This window comes from Thermobia domestica, chromosome 13, assembly GCF_964235325.1.
Source record: "Thermobia domestica chromosome 13, izTheDome1.hap1.1, whole genome shotgun sequence".
NCBI lineage: Eukaryota > Metazoa > Arthropoda > Insecta > Zygentoma > Lepismatidae > Thermobia > Thermobia domestica.
Window position 1 is genome coordinate 153,066,812 of NC_137466.1, and position 18,145 is coordinate 153,084,956.

At 35.1% G+C, this 18,145-nt stretch overlaps 1 protein-coding gene across 3 annotated transcripts in view; it reads left to right on the forward strand.

The window, feature by feature from the left end:
• Positions 1–18,145, forward strand: part of LOC145668640 (uncharacterized) — a 745,356-nt gene that overhangs the window by 241,730 nt on the left and 485,481 nt on the right. For all 3 annotated transcript variants that reach the window (XM_081736683.1, XM_081736684.1, XM_081736687.1), the window contains one exon: positions 14,872–14,928. In XM_081736683.1, coding sequence (XP_081592809.1) covers positions 14,872–14,928 — 57 coding nt within the window. The remainder of the gene's footprint in view (positions 1–14,871; positions 14,929–18,145) is intronic.

Here is an 18,145-nt window from a genome sequence, read left to right on the forward strand (position 1 = left end):
TAATATCCGCCAAACCTTTTTTCATTCTTTTGGATTAGTTCAATCGAAAACTGTGGTTTTTCAACAAGTATCAACAGACATGCGTTCTTTGGTAGAACAATAGTAATAATAGGTTTTGTTTATGTTATAAGTACACTACAAGAAATGTTCAATCCTTATAATTCGTTTGGAAGAGGAAAAAAAAACGAGTTTGTATTGCAAACAAAACTTTCACTTTTCATTGTTATGGAATTGTCATTATTACATATAGGTCTGGTACATTTTAAACTTCACTTCTATTTGAAATTCCAATAGAAATTCCAGTCTTGTCATCAGGTCCGGATTTCCCAATAGGCCCGGTAGGCCCGGGCCTATGGGCGCAAGCTCCCAGGGGCGCACGGCCGAGAGAAAAAATTAAAAATAAATAGCCATAACTTAACATATTTTTTGAATTGATTTAAAATATCAGGCTAATAAAGCATTCTGATTTTGAAGTTCATTGGAACAAATAATTGTTGGTAAAGTTCACCAATCTTTTGTAAATACATTAACGGTATTTTGTTAAGTAAATTCCTCAAAAAACTTGCAATGATAAAATTGCATCGTGGAGTGGTGTTTGAGCAATTAACATATAGGTCTGATATAATTTTTTAATAAAGGTTTTTAGAAAAGTAACTTTAACCAGACTAGGGGGCGGAAAAATTTATTGGGCCTAGGGGCGCCAAAATGCTAAATCCGGCCCTGCTTGTCATAGGCAGGGGCTGAGAGGATATTGCAATTACAGAAGTATTATTTATACTCCTTTGAGCCATTTTTAACTCCTACTTAATAGGTACTAGGTACTAATAGAGTTCTCAACTCTGATGCATGGGGTCCCTGGTTCGAACCCAGCCCATATGAGTTTGTGTGTAAAACAATGTGTCCGTGGATTTTCTCGGGGTTCTAGTTTCCTCCCACATCCTCATTTCTCCATTTTTTCATAATAATTCACTTTCATTATGAATAAGGCCACAGCTTTAGCAATATTCCCATTTATATGGCCTATCAGGAGTTCTATTAACGGCGTTTGGGAAAGCATTTTGCTTTTAAAGAGAATTAAGAATTTTAAAAAACGCACATACAATACATGAAAAAAGCCGTATTTGAGTTTCTGAGTTCATACTTGACAATGGTTCATTATACTCGAATATATGATATATGACAGTGGTTGATTGTTAAAAGTACTATTTTATCCTTGTAAATTTGGAACTAAAGGAGACCTGAAGTCCCTGGATTCCAATTGGATTAGCATTAGGAATTAGATTCCTGGGCTTTCGGCATCTATGGCCGTGTTATTCCTTCACGTATGAGGGATGACGTCCCTCGGCCATCACACTATCCGGGGAATTGGTGAGGAAGAAAGAAATGGGGAAGGAAGAAAGCGCTCTGGACCTCTATGTTAAGTACCATCTAGGCATTTGCCTGGTGTGAATAAGAAAAACCTTAGTCGGGATGTCTGGCCTGAAAATGTTTTTACAGTTTTTCGATCGAGTGTTCCCACCGGGAATCTAACCCAAAACCGCTCGCACCAAAGATCGCTACGTGGGCCACTACATTTCCCTTGGATCAACCTATGCAGTGTCGGATTTACGTATAAGCTAAACAAGCTATAGCTTAGGGCCCCGTACCCTTAGGGGGCCCCAAAAATTCAAGGAAAAAATTGGATGTACGCTCAAGTCCAAAATTATTGTCGCATGTCTATAAATATGTTGTTCTAGGAATATAATTTGATAACTAATTCGCCCGGTATTTCTTATAATGTTAGTATGTGTATAATCGGCAAAGACATGTATGTGGCAAATTTCATGTCAAAAGAGCAGTAAATAAGAACAATAAAACGAAAATAAAATTTTATTGTCCATTTAACAACATTTTATTTTAGTCATTATAATTTTCGTATTTATAATTCTTTTCCTATGAAATTTACCACAAATATACATTTCCCGATTATACACATAGTAACAGTATTAAAAGTACCCTGCAAAATAATTATCAAATTATATTCTTACAAGAAGACATTTATAGATATGCGACAATAATTTTGGACATGAGTGTACATTTCCAAAATATAAGAAAAATAAGTAAAATAACATCTTCATATAGTAACATTGCTTCGTTTGTATAGGCCCCAATAATGTAAGTAATGGGGCCCCTTCTGCTAGTCTGCTTCCTAAAATATCATTGGTTTCTTCATTTCTGTATATAGGATCCTACGTTCATCTGGACACATAAAGGGCCCCATTATCTTCAGTAGCTTAGGGCCCCAACAAACCTAAATCCAGCTCTGAACCTATGTATACGTATAATCATTTTTATTGTGTTAGGGCAATATTTGATATATACTTCCTTGAACTTCGTGAGTTTGGAAAACAGCAAGTGGGGATATTATTATTATTATTATTATTATTATTATTATTATTATTATTATTATTATTATTATTATTATTATTATTATTATTATTATTATTATTATTATTATTAAAATACCCTTGGGATCACATTAATATATATAGTAGCTCAACCTACACTACCTAGACCCTATGCAGTGCATCATTCTAATATGACTATGAATCTCCTTTCCACTTTTTCACTATCTATGTAAATCTTCCTTTACAGACACAAGTGAAGAACGTAGGACCCACAAAAGGAGAAAATCGCTATAGACAAACATATAGACGTACAGGAGCGGATCAAGGGCGGGCTTCTGGGGGGGTATACTGCTACTTAGAGCTACTTTTAAGAGCTCCAAACTCTGGGGTGGGTTTTATTTATATCTAGAACAAGAAAATTCTCCTTCTGGAGAGGCGATCGATTGTTTTCACGAGACTTCCCAGTTTGCCTCACGACCCTGGGTGGACACCAAAGCACCGGCCAGGAATCGAACCCGGGACCACGTGGAAATGACTCCAACGCTCTAACCACTAGACTAACCATTAGTGTTCCCTTCCAATTGATATAATTGATGTTATTCATCACCACCAAATCGCCAAAACTAAAATGAGTAGAGCTCCCTCTTGGCTATACGGTTAGTATACCGCCTTGGACGCGGGAGACTCTCGTTCGATTCCTAGTAGGAAATCATGTGGTTTGGATTCCAAGTAAGATCCACGTCTCATATACCATTGGTGCTAACAAAGGAGGTATTACATTTCAAATGAACCAACTAAAATAGGTGAACCTTCCAGAAATCGAACCCAGTACTATTACACTAAACGAAAGATGCTCATCATTTGAATACTTGATAAATAATAAAATTCTATTCGAATCATAATTGCAAAAGAATTTTAAAACTGTAGTAAATATTATTTTTTTTTAAATATATATATAAACTAGAATATCTTCTTCAGACCATTTATTGGGACATTGAGAAAATAAAATCGAGATCAATCGGTCTCTAATGTACGAGTGCTTTATAGCGGTTTTAGCTGTGGTTTGCGAGACTTGGTTTCTTGATGCATCTGGAATTTTCGTAGGCGCAACAAGTACTGGAACCAAGTAAAAATATGTGTTATCCATAAATCATTCATTGGGTGTATGGAAGCCTATGCCAAGCACGTAGGCAGGTTGCTGCAATTGCAGATATGCACTGAAAATTTCGTATGAGAACGGCCTTGGTGCGCTGGTTGGGTGAAGTATGTAGGATGATTTGCTGTTGGGTTTATCGGGTCAGATGGTCACCAGATGGGAGTGGCAAACAGGAGTCTGCGTATCCAACAGATATATTGTCACAAACTTACATGACGTTGTACAAATATTTGATTTTAAGTTCGGAACAAAATTTTGTATTAGGTTGCACTGACAATTTTTTTGTCTTTTAATAATCAGTTACAGTATAGCTGGCTAAGCGTTCGCAACTATATTCTTGAAAAGAGGTTCCAGTTCTAAATTAAAACATATAGCATCTATGGATGAGAATGAAATGCTTTGTGTGCATGAATTCTAGGACCGTACGGATCGTATATTTGCAAAGCCAAAATAGCAAAATTTTCAATTGATTGGAGTCGTAATATTATATGACATGGATCTGAGTATATAATACTGATGCATAAATGTCAGTAAGACGGATCAGAGTATACAATCACGTTTTTGTTGCGTCTTCATGCAACACTCAGATTATGCAGGACGGAATCTGTTCTAAATATGAGCTCTAAAAATAGGCCCGGGGCTTGAATCTGCTACAATTGAAGAGTGTCGTATAGACCATCATTAAGATTATCCGTCACAGCATAGGACGTTCGCCACCACATATCTCGCCTTTAATAGAGATTAATTATAGAATCACGCCATTGACTCCGGCTACACAATGAAGTGATCAATTGATATTACACGAGCGTAGGCTAACGGTTATCATTCTCATTTCGCAGTTGAGAGGTTCCGTGTTCAAACTCCGTGGCTCACAATATTGACTAAGCTCTTCTTGTTGGTCTACTCGCTAGCGCGTACACGCATTTAGTGCACAGAATCCCGGGTTCGATTCCTAGTAGAAAAACCTTCAAGTGTAAACGCATTAAGTTGGCTCGGATTTCACCTCAAACTGTTGCTCAGCGTTACTATAGTCTTGATGCTAAACCGGAACGCTAATTTCAATATATAATACTAATTGAGATTGTTTCAGGTTTCTTCCATCAGTTCCGTCAGACGAACGCCAGATTTCCACTTTTAAGAGTGGGAACTTTTCCTTTCTCTTCAATATTTACTGGTTTTCATTCTAAATGATTCCAGTGCAATTGCCCTTACGAGCTGTATCTAGAAGCGTGTTAATTAAATTAAATTAAATTAAATCTTTAAGTTTTACGTCCCATTGTTTTACGTCCATAGTCTAAAGAAGACAATGATGATGAGAGTAAATGAAATTGTGTAATGATGAAAGTGGGAGGAAACGGGAGAACCACGAGAAAATCCATACACACGGTGTTTGCCCACCAGAAAGCTCACTTGGCGCGAGCTAGGATCGAACCAGGGACCTCACGCACTAAAGATGAACGCTCTGCCACTGAGCTGACGTGTTAAATAAAATTTTACATGTTGTAGCACAATGAAATTGAAATATAGGGTATACGAACATCGACGAAATTTTCATAGTGAAAACTATCAAACTAAATCTAGTGAACCGTACATGCCATTCACTGAGAGTGCATATGCTTCATGTTTTTAATGTTGTTATTTGAAACTTGTGTTTTATGTGAATATTATATGTGAGAAGGTACTAGAAAAACACACATGCCTGGAACTCTTACTGCATTTAAAGAATTACTTTTCTTCTTGTATTTATAAACATACAAAATGGTATCCATTGCTTCTTAGGTTGATGACGCACACTCAAAATTCGCCTGACATGTTCCCCCAAAAATGTATTCGTTACCTGCTTTTAAACTTACTCAATGATTCTATCTTTCAATCCATCGCCACTTCTAGGTAAGTGTTATTACCCTCCCCGCTAGTCTAATAGCTAGTGCGTGTGCCTCCGAGGTTCGATCCCCGGTAGGAGTCCCTAAAAATTTGAATAAATTGTGGTGATTTGGATTTCACCCTATGGTATATTCAGAGTCCGCCAGAAAAATGTATACACTGTTTAAGAAAACAAACTATATATCATATTTCTTAATTACATTTAATTGTTCAAACGTGTGTTACAAATCTTCAAGTAAGCATATGTTTACATTAGATGTAAATGTTGGCCGTACGCGGCCAAACACAACAGAACGACGAGCAGTCACTGAAGCTACAGCAGTCAATGTATCAATGGAGACCGATGTACATGCCTCTGTCATCTTCTGGCGAAGGTTCTCGATTGTGCGTGGCTTACTTCGATACACTTCATCTTTCACAGTTCCCCACAAGAAGTACATGGGGGTAAGATCTGGCGAACGGAAAGGGAACTCAATGGGCCCTCTTCGTCCAATCAAATGTACTCCTGCCATTTTCTTATCTCACGAACCGTGCTGACAGTACCAACATAGGTTGAACGAAAAACCTACTACAGCATGATTTTAACTGAAAACAATTGATAATGCAGACATCTGTTGGATGAAGAAACATACTACAACATTTTTAAATTTCAGAATAATATTGTCAATGCCAGTATCCTGATCCTGGAAACGCAAGTATCCTTCGTTTTCTGGCGGACTCTGTATTATGGGATATAGTATGGTGCATGTATGGTATAATACGGTAATGTAGTACATATTGTAAGTCAAGTCTCAGATAGTCTCGGTGCTAAAAAGGGACGGTAAACTAAAAAAGAAAAGCGCAATTGTAAAAAAAATTACACACTTTTTACACAATCGTTTCAGCACCGAGACTATACTGTAACTATTTCCGGAACCGACTCCGACATCTGCAGTGGTGCCGATTTCTGTAGCTTGGGGGCAGCCGCGTCTCTGGCATGTCATAAAAAAAAGCTATTTAAATGGTACTACCTAACCCAAGCTATGTATTATCTTTGAAATGAAATCTTTAAGTTTTACGTCCCACGGTTATGCCGGTGAGGCTAAAGGAGACGGTGATAATGAGAGATGAATGAAAATGGTGGAATGAAGAAAGTGGGAGGAAACGGGAGAACCCCGAGAAAACCCACGAGCACGGTGTTTGTAGACCACAAAGTTCACTTGGCGGGGGCTGGGATCGAACCCGGGACCCCAAGCACCAGAGATGAACGCTCTACCACTGAGCCACCGCGCCCCCCGTATTATCTTTGATTCAATTTGTTACTTTCACGGACCCCCTGAGACCTCCGAACTCCGTTATAATCGTTTCACAGGCTGAATATTATATTCCAAATACGGTCGTTAGTAAATAAATTAAATTAGAATAAAATATGGAATATTTTGTACTTCAAAATATTGGAGGGGACGCGTCCCCCTCGCCCCCCGCCAGAGACGCCCATGCTTGGGGGGGTTAGGTATTTGTGTTCCGTTGTCAGATACCAAAAGCAAAGATATATAGATCTTGAGGAGACGGCTCCTACAGGATTGGCACCTGCATAGGGATGCACCCACGACGATCTATCAGGTATGGAACCCCCAAAACTTCCCAACTCAACATATTATATTTGTACACTTTCTCAATAAAACTATACCGGTACTTATTTAACAGGGAAATGATTGATGTAGTATGAAAAATTGGATCTTATATCTGTATTCTTTAAACAATCTAGTTCTATATAGGGTCTATATATATTTCTGAAAATAGAGGTTGAAGTACTTTACATTTACTTATTGTCTTTTCGATTGTAGAATAATACTCGTTCAGTACTACATAGATGTAGTGGCTTATAGTACTGGACTCCCCTCCCTAAAGTGTGGAACCTTCCCAACAAAAATTTCTGTGTGCGTGCCTGTATCATATTCCCCTTTCCCCCCTAAAAAAAAAAGAAAATATGTAATGAAATTTCAAACATATTTCTTTGTTGTTACCCATTCTGTTTAAATACGTGAAGAAAATTTCACATTTTTGATCTAGTTTTTAATCTGTTACCGGTACAAGCTACATGACCAAGTTGTTATCGGTTTAATCACTCAGTCGAGGCTACATGAAGTCTGATTTTTCAAGACGCGTTTATGTGGTGGGATAACTCAAAAAGGGGAAATAAAGTAGCTATGGAGCGCTGCGCGAGGAGCGTCGCTTACCAGTACAACAGCATACGTGCCCACCCTAACTCTCTATTTCAACTACATTGTTAAAATTTTACCCAGCTTCAACCACAAATGATTGGAGTCAATATACTCGCTACGTGACTTATTACTTGCAAGACGTTCACTCTCATTTTAAACGTGTATTATTATTATTATTATTATTATTATTATTATTATTATTATTATTATTATTATTATTATTATTATTATTATTATTATTATTATTATTATTATTGGTACTCCTCTATTTATTAGTGTAGAGAATATAAACAAAAAATATCTAAGAATCGATCTATTTAATGTAAATTTTGCTCTACTTAAAAAGCAATATTTAGAATGTATTATCAAGTAAAATATATAAACTCGCCGTTGTTCCGTCTGATATATTGTCTGTGAAATTCCACTTGTCTTTCGTTTGATGTGCCTTTATTTTTATCTGATCATATTCTTTGTTATATATATTCTTATGAAATTTTGTTAATTTTATTAGTGTTCATTATATTTTACTTTGTTGAAATTTTACTTTGTAATCAAAGCCTTAATTAAGTTCATGTATGACATATAATGTTGTACCTGATTGAAATATTTTGGTGTACCATTTCCTTTTAATTTGTTTATTCTGTTTTATTTTGTATTTACTATGATATAACCCTTCATAGTATATTATTTGTATATCTGTGACCATTTATGGCTTAGGCTGTAGTCACTGCTATCAATAAATTCAAATTATTATTATTCACCTTTGACAATTATTTTCGTTTTGCTTATTAAGTTTATTGTTAAATTTTCGTTCACTATGCACGTCTAAGAGCGTTGCGTTCCTAAACGCAGGTCTAGTGGGTATAGTGGTAAATCCATCCCTGACATACGCATATAGTAACGTTAATTTCCATCTATGCACAGTTGCGTTCAAATGATTATTTGTTATACATCTTATATATATTTAAAAAAGAAAACAAAATTTTGTACGCAATCCTCTTGTGCCAGGGAGCATGTTTATTGGATTTATGAGTCCTATGAGCGCCGATCCTGTAAGGCTGAGTGGTACGGCATTTCCGAAGTTTGCATGTGCCCCCTGAATCTGCATGCATTTGTTTGTATCTTTGCTTGAATATATGATAATAAGCACACATACTTGGATGGGCCCCTCAAAGTTATACAGAAATTGGTGCTACTTTATCCTTCCACCCTTTCAATGAGAGAAGAAGGCTGCCAGATTTATTATTAGTCCCACCCCACATTCCAAACGCACTTTTATACTTTACTTCTCAATGAAAAGAAAGAAAGAAAATCTTTATTATAATTACTCTATCTTTCCTTTGCGTGAGTCTCATGTAGGGCTCAGTCACCGAAATACGTATAAGGACTTGTCTTGACTTCCATGCATGTCATGTAGAGGCCTGATTGTATTACTCGCTTTCAAGAAATCTTCCTTTAGGACACCGGAAGCCTCCGGTTGTATGTGAAATTAGTACTTGGTTGTTCACAGACACCATTAAAACTCACAAGAAAATTATCTGATGATAACGAAGATAACAGCTACTTCCTTGTGACGGGTGAAATATGTTGAGTCCTTTTTCTTTTCTTTTTTAAAATAATTTTTACTGTTGTTTTAGTCAAGTGAAGGGGGTTTTACACTTCTTGTAGTGTGAGAATCAGAATTCGCACATTTACTCATGTTACAGAAGGTTTTACACAAGAAATATATAATGTGTATGGATTACAATTCTTTTAATATGATAGTTAACAGCATTGCCAGTATATGACTGTTGTCAAAATTACAAGTATACTAAAGTCCTTGTAAATTTTGTTTCTTGCTAAATTTTATAACAGCTTATAATTAGTAGATTTCCTTCACCACTTACAGGACAGCTTGTGCTCTGTACTGGCATATGTTGTTGAGCATTGAAGGAAATCTGACAATTTTGTCAGTAATAATATCATTTATTAACTTTATGGATTAAGAAATAAAAGGTTCAACTCCGCAGAAACAGAAGACCCTGCCAGGATTGTTATCCACAGACCTTATCTTCTTCTCTGTTTGACCTACCCAAAGGACTTTTTCCTAACAGCTTTCCAAGTTACACTTCATGCAGACGTCGAGTATATTCCCTAAAGGGAGTGGTCTAGTAGGAATTCCTTATCCCTTTCCGGAAGTGTGTATATATATATATATATATATATATATATATATATATATATATATATATATATATATATATATATATAATTTTGTTTTCTTATATTTTTATAGTGTATCGAATATTTCTATATACATCCTTGTTCGAAAAGAAAATGTCCTCATATTTCCTTGAAAAGCTTAATGGAATTGGAACAAGATCAAACTTCTTTCCTTGGCCATTTCAGATTTTTATTCCAAAACATTTATTTATTATATATCGTTACAAGAATATGTTTTTTTTTTTTTTTTAAGTCAGAGGTGAATACTTTTTTTTAACAAGACTGATGAAGGTTTGCGGAATTCTTGAGAAGAAAAAGTAAATTTTATGCTAAATTGTTAACTTAATTTAATAACTTTTACTTCGGGAAGTTTCTTTCTTTCCTCTATATTACTAAACGGAGATAAAATTTACTTCTACTTACGTGTAGATTTACTTTAGATCTGCCACAAGAAAAATCACTATAAATGTGGCGTTTCTGGTGATAAACACTGTGTATTCAACATGCTTTAAGAAGTACATTTGATAATTCATGGAAGCCTACTTTAAGGATGCATAAGGAAAATAATTTCAAGAAAAATAATCTAATTCATAATTTAAGTTTGCTTTATCTATTCTAGCTCAGCTTTGATAAACGTAGCTTAGATTAGATTAGCTTATATTAGGTAAAATTGGCATAAATTCGGTTAGCTTAAAGGTTAACTTTTATTATGTTAGCATCGGTAATTTACCTTAAATGAGAGATTTGCTTGGCTTAGTTTCTGTTTAATTATTTAGGCTTCGATTAAGTAAGTTTAAATAGGATTAACTTTTTAAAAAGAAATATATATTAATTCTTCATATATGTCAAAACATAATCTCCACCTAAAACTAAGCTAAGGAATATAAAGTCACTATTTGGATACGACGTTTTAAGACAGTAGTAATATTTATTTATTAAAAAAAAAAAAAAAAAAAAGTTATTTGGTTCTCTTTCCGTAGAGGTTTTCGTCAACGCAACTCATACCTTGCGTTTTAGTTTGCGATAATTGGTATTGTACTTGCAATTCCTTGCTGTGTTTTTTATGCGTTGCTGCAATCTGCAAATTTTGCAATGACTAATGTGAAATGAGGCCTCTAGTTATTACAATTGTGAACGCATAAAGTAAACTTCTGCGAAGAGAGTAGTAAGTAGGATTTTGTTTCTAGTGTCGTTGGTTATTAATTTGCATTAACACATTTCAACCGTAAAATTATAAATTTTTCACCACCTTTACTTTTACTTTCTAGTGGAATTTTGAATAAATTCAATCATTTAAAACTTTTTTCTAAATCTATTTTATCTGGCGTGCTGAATAAAGTGAATCGCTTTTTCTGACTGGTAGAAAAAGAAACACAACGTTTCCGAAGAAAACAGTTATTAAATTAATTTTGTAATTTACTATAAAGCTTTTTTTGTTCCTTCCTTTCTCAAGATTTCTCGCAATATAAATAATATAAAGATAGCCGACCCGTTTCCAATTTCTAAGTCACATAATACATGTTGAAAACATTGCGAGGCGTCTGAACTTCACTGCCCTCGTTACGTGTCTTATCTATTGGAATCAGCATTGAAAACAAAAACCATCGTCTTTGTATATGTATTATAACAAGAATACTCGTATTATAAAGAAAGCAAGAAAAAATCGTAAACGGCCGGAAACACATGGATTCTTGTGTAATGTCCTTGAGGTACGAATCGTGACTGCGTCTCGTGTAAGTTAACTGTGTAAAAATGAGGGCAGCCTCGTCGTCTCTGGATTATACTTATATAGGAAGCTACTTTCTCAATTACTGTGTGTGTGCGCAATGTTGCTTATTACGTTGTGATAAGTTGTTTTGCGTGTGATATCTATCGTAGTATCTGATATATTGTTTATTGCTACAATTATTTATGTATAGGCTCTCGTAGATTTAAAAAAATGTTCCAAATTCTCTTTTATTCGCACACGTTCCATTATTTGTATAATCTCCTAACCACTGGTGCAAATGCCGGGTGAGAGGGGGATGAGGGGGATGTGTACTCCAATTTTGGAACTAGGGGACTCTCCCAGAATAATCCGATTTTTTTTTCCTGAGTAGAAACATACCAATTATAAATGTGCATGTATTCAGATTTCAGAATGTGTTCACGGCCCAGATTTGTAATATTGATATGTGCCATTACTTCATCTACATCGCCTGATATATAATATACAAGTTCACCTCAGAAATCAGATTCATCTACCGTAATATGAGTCTCATCTCTCTCTTTCAATTTGCTATAATGAAGCTATTTGCAAGATACAAAAATTATAATGCACTGAAAATGTCAGTACTTCTACAAGTATATATTAAAAAAATAAAATACATTAGAAATCTTAGAGGAACAATGACTCTTACTATATCATCTGTGGATGGCAATATATTATTCCATATCTCTTATGCTGTAATTAATTACTGACCTTAACCAACACCATTATGAATTGGTATTAATGTGATAGCAGCTGGTTGGAAACTTCCTGTTTGATTCAAATTTTACGTGTAGAAGGGGACTAATTTAACACTTTACCATAAAAAATACAGGTAATATGGCGTAGGTGAAATATCAGCAAGTTATTCTATAATTATTATCTTCTTTGATTACAATAGGACAATCTTAGTCCATAAGCGGTCATCCAAACAGATACAGTTTTTAAACAAGAATTTTAGGAATTATACAAAAAATGGATCAAAAGATCTTGGTCAATAATTAGTTTTGGATCAGGGGCCACAAAATTTTTGAACGGTTCCTAAATAAAGTTTTCGTATTCTTTTACGGAATAAGCACATCATACTGAGTTAAATAATAGTTTGGGTTTGACTACACTATATGTGATTCTCCATATATAAGGTGTACAAGAAAATTTTTGATCGAAATATAATAGATCATTTGATCCAGAAGTACCGAAACTCTTAGAAATTCGAAGTATTCCTTCTTACGATGTATTATAACATCTTATCACCATACGTGATATCAGGTAACATTCTGAATTTATATCCGATATGCATCAGGAGGTGGATGCTGAATGAGTATTGAAGTTTGAAGAATTAATGGGAGAAAGTGTAAGCAAAGTGGAGATCTCCCGAAAAAGATCTACGAACATTATGTTGTCTACAGTAAGCTTCTATTGGAGGTCTATCACTGAGCCATCTTCCCATACTGAACCAATAATAATAATAATAATAATAATAATAATAATAATAATAATAATAATAATAATAATAATAATAATAATAATAATAATAATAATAATAATAATAATAAGTTGGCATGTACCTGTAAGAATGAACTTTCCATTTTTTCGTCCTTCTGTTCTTAATACCAGTGGCCTAGATATATATATTGCATATCCTTCGTAGGTAGAGTTCGCTACATCCTATAACATTCAAAGCCACTTAGCATCAGTGCAAGAAGTTAGCTTTGCCTGACATCATCGTTCCCAGCAGCTATTTAGTGGACTCATCCAAAAAAGCCGTCTAGGTAATCATGCAAAAGCATCTCTTTTTGAAAAGGTGTGTCACCTACCTACCTACCACCTCTCTGACGCAATCCTTTTTTCACTGCGTGATTCACTACATATTGGGAACAAAAGGAAACATGTTAACTGAACGAACTCTTTTCTTTACAAATGAAGATCACATTAGCTTTAACTACAAGCTTTTTCCTGTGCGATACTTCCGCCAGTTTCTCTTCTGTGATTCTTGACCGTTGTTTGCTTAATGAATTAGGACTTCTTTATCTTGTAGTATGTGTCGTGTTGCTTAATTTGATGTTTCTTTGAGAAATTATTGTATAGTTTAGCCTCAGACAGATCCGTAATGCCTAGTTAAAGAATCATATGCAATTTTCAAGCATGTTACAGGAATGCTGTGTAGGTAGTATTATTATCTGAAATTTCTCAAATAGTACATTCTATTAACAAAAACAAGTTGCAGTGTCACGTGTACAGCACGTAAAGAAGTTTCGTTTGTAAGCCGTTATATTTTCACAATTAATGTCTATTTCTAGATTTATGCCACTTCCGATTTCAGTAAAGTGATTAGAGTGAAGACAGAATATATAACTATTCTTGGACACTGAGTTCAGTGCAGGAAACCTCACTATCTATTACCGTATTTACGCTCTATCGGTCAACGTTAAAACCGGAAGTGATTGATTCATGCAACTTCCGGTTTGAATACAGGGTTAAAAAGAGAAAATGTTATCTATTCTGTATGAACACTAAATTAAATTTTAAAAAAATCGGTTCTCGTTATCAGTTTTTTGTTTTGTGCAGATAATGAAACGGGAAGTTGTAACGGATTTCTATCACTTCTGGTTTTAGTAGAGATGGGGTAAGGATGCAGATTAAATTAATTCAGGAAACAACTTCTTTCTTTCTATTACCATTTTGTAACTTGAAAACACGGCTGGCGCCCGAAATTCGATCTAGCAATCATATCTCGTTTTTGCAAATTAAGTCTGGTCACCTTATACACACTGTCAAATGTCATCTTCCTAGTGTCTTGATTAGGGAATAATACTTTAGGATCAGTTGCATCTTAATACATGACGTAATTTACGTACAACACACTTTAAAAAAAACCGGAGGATTCACTATGCATGAGGGTACTCGTATACCGTCAAATTGACAATTTTGTTGTACCATTGAGATATATTCATTGATATGTGTCTCATCTTCGGACTTTTTTTTAAAAAAGTTTAGTGTCCCACGAGGCTATTACGCATCGAGGCTAAGAGAGACGATGATGATATAGACGATAGGAAATGGGACAACTCCGAGAAAACGCACGCACACGGTATTTGTCCACCACAAAGCCTATTTGGCGGAAGCTGAGATCGAACCATGGACCCCACGCAGCAGAAGTGAGCGCTCTAACACTGAACCACAGCAACTTCTTTTATTCATTAAAAACTAGTAATAGTTTATAATTTATTTATTTCCTGTGTCAGTCTGTGACGCGTTGTTTCAATTATTATTACTTTCTTTTCCTTCCAGAGTTTCTAATCGTTGGGCGTCAATAACACCAGATGGACACGAATACATCAAAAACGAGTAAGTACTTATATATTTCTATACTGTATAATTTGGTGTTTTGTATATACAAACTAAATAAAAGTATTCCTATGTAACATTTTATTTTCTCAGTCAACTTCTACTACACGTGTTTGCTACTTCGCAAAGAAAAAAAAGAAAAAGAAAGAAAGAAAACCTTTCTTAAAAAAATAATTAGTACTTCCATGCCCTGACGTCAGAAAGCGGTAATGTGATCCTTAACCTGTGTAATATATATATAATTGAATACAATAAAGAAAAGGAAGTGGTCCTGTCTGAAAGCCCTCTAGATGCTGGTAAACTATCTTTTTTGTGCCATACTATACTTTACTATTGCACACCTCACTCCAGACACTTCGCGGCTACAAACATTTATAAATAAATTCCCAGAATCAATTAGTCATAGATCAACCGTAACATCTTCACTATATTTCAATTTTTTTATGGTATAAACCTTTGCCAAGTTATCAACCTAACAGTGTCTATATGACCAAACTTGCATCTTGGGGGAAGGATTTTACTCTACCGTTATTCTTCACAGGTTGCAATCCCAAACAACAGGGTTATTTCTACAAGTGGAAGGGGGTTGATTGAGTTGATTTTGAGTTTAACGTCCCGTTCAGCAGCGAGGCTATATGAGACATGGACCTACTGATTAACGTGGAATCCGAACCACATGAGCTCCCGCCGGGAATCGAACCCGGGTCTCCCACGCCAAAGGCGCGTACGCTTTTTGTTGGGAGGAGTGCAATACTACAAAGACATTGTTATATCTGAATAATATTGAACTGATGTTATTCGACAACCGAACTACGAAAATAATTGTTAAGTTCTGCCACCTATGTCCACAGAAAAAATATAGAACTAGATTGTTTTTATAAGAAAAGAAAATAGTATAGATGAAGTGAAAATAAAATCTTTACGATATATCAATCATTTATCTGCATATATATATATAAATTTTGGGAGAAGGATCGGGATTCGGTGGAGCCGAGAAATAAAATACTTGAGCCAGACGTTCACTTATACGTGGAAGTGGGAAGGAATAAATTTTCAGTAGGAGCTCCTTCGTGGCTAAGCAGTTAGCGTACGCGCCTTTGGCGAGGGAGACCTGCGTTCGATTCCAGGCGAGAGCTCATGTGGTTCGGATTCCATGTTAATCAGTAGGTTCCGTCTCATATAGCTTCGTTACTGAAATGCACATTAAACTTAAAATCAACTCAACTCAAATTTTCAGTATTATGACAAAAACAATATCATAACAAAATTTCAGGGGTTCTGGATCCTAGAACTCCCATCATCCCATTCGGTACATCCTTTGAAACCATAGTATGTAAGTTATTTAGTCTTGCTGCTGTCATAACTAAGAGTTTAACGAGTGTATGTTTTCAGTATCGGTTTCACTTTAATAAGTGGTATGGTTACCGTACAGCTTCATTTTTTGGGTTATGGTGTACAAAGGAATTTGTTTTTCTCCATATCGCAAAAACTATACTCATGAGGATTTATACTCACGCAAATCATTCTGTTCAGGTCAATGAGATATATCTATTGGTACATACATGCCTCATCTTTGGACATTTTTCCCGTTAAATTATATATATATATATATATATATATATATATATATATATATATATATATATATATATATATATATATATATATATATATATATATATATATATATATACATATATATATATCCTTTAAGTTTTACGTCCCACAGTTATGCTAGCTAGGCTAAAAGAGATGCGGATGATGAGAAATTAATGAAATGGGGGAAGGGAAAAGTGGGAGGAAAAGGGAGAACCCCCAAGGAAACCCACGCATTCGGTGTTTGTTCACCACAAATCTCACTTGGCGCGAGCTGGGATCGAACCAAGAACCTGATGGAAGAGAGGTGAACAATCTACCACTGAGCCACCGTGGTCTTTCTCTCTCTCTCTCTCTCTCTCTCTCTCTCTTGCTATGTATATTGTCCATGACAGTGACACACACACACACTACTTTGATTCTGTCATTGTATGTATTCTTCCTAGTTCAAGTACTAGTGTGGTTGTAAAATTTTTAGATGTTTATTCAGCATCGTAGGACAACTGGGAAGCTTGAAAAGCTATCTGAATTAGTAGGTAGTGAACTAAGGTCTACAAAGCAGTGTTGGGTAAGTTACTTGTAAAAATGTAACGCGTTACAAGTTACTTTACTTTCTCTTAAAATGTAACGCGTTACTAACGCGTTACTTGCCCCAAAAAAGTAACTGTTACTTTACTTCGAAAGTAACGCGTTACTAACGCGTTACTTTTAGGTCGGAAACTTTGAATATGTGAAAAAATATTATTACTTCAATTTTCCGTACTACTATTACTACCGCTATTTTATTATTATTATCAGTAGTAGTAGTAGTAGTAGTATTAGTATTAGTATTAGTATTATGAGTATTATTGCACGTTCTGAATTGCTTTATGTAAATGCAAGGACAAATTTTTACTTGACAGCTATATGAATGTTTTCTTATAATGTAACATTGACTAAAATGCCATACTGCGTTACTCATAGGGATGGGCTACGGTGATGAGACGTACTGATTTTCGCAGTAGAGTACTGTTTTTAAAAGAGCTGTCCTGCGTGATGCGAAGACGCAGAGAAAGTCGAGAAATATCCTTCTTTTAAATGTTCTGCGAAATGTCCAGAGTTAATTTATTTGCAATATCTTAATCTTTCATTCTTATTTCACATTTTGAATCAAATGCACTCTTTCCCTGAATGATGAACCGCTGTGTTTTTTAACACTCCTCAAAAGACTAGGGATGGAGAATAATCAACAAACCATTTTTTTTACAATACATTCATTGCGTTTACTGAGAAGGGCTTGTTGAGATATCGGTAAGGTAGGAAAAGTTTATTTTTCAACTTATGTTAATGATGATCAAGTTAAGTACCTGTAGAAGTTTCTTTGTGCCGGTCTAAAGTTTCTCTCATTTCTTAAAATAATACCACGCTTCGAAAATCTTTTTATTTTATTTTTTTTTTTAAGCCCTACACGAAGTTTCACTGTATGTTCATAGAAATAAACCATTTTGTCATTCATCAAAGCTGTTGAATTCCTGGAATACTTTAGTTCAGTGCTTCTTTTTTTAAAAAAAACGTTGATTAACTTAAGGTTAACATTAAATGAAATAAGGATATGCGTATTGCCGACGCAGTAAACTACCAT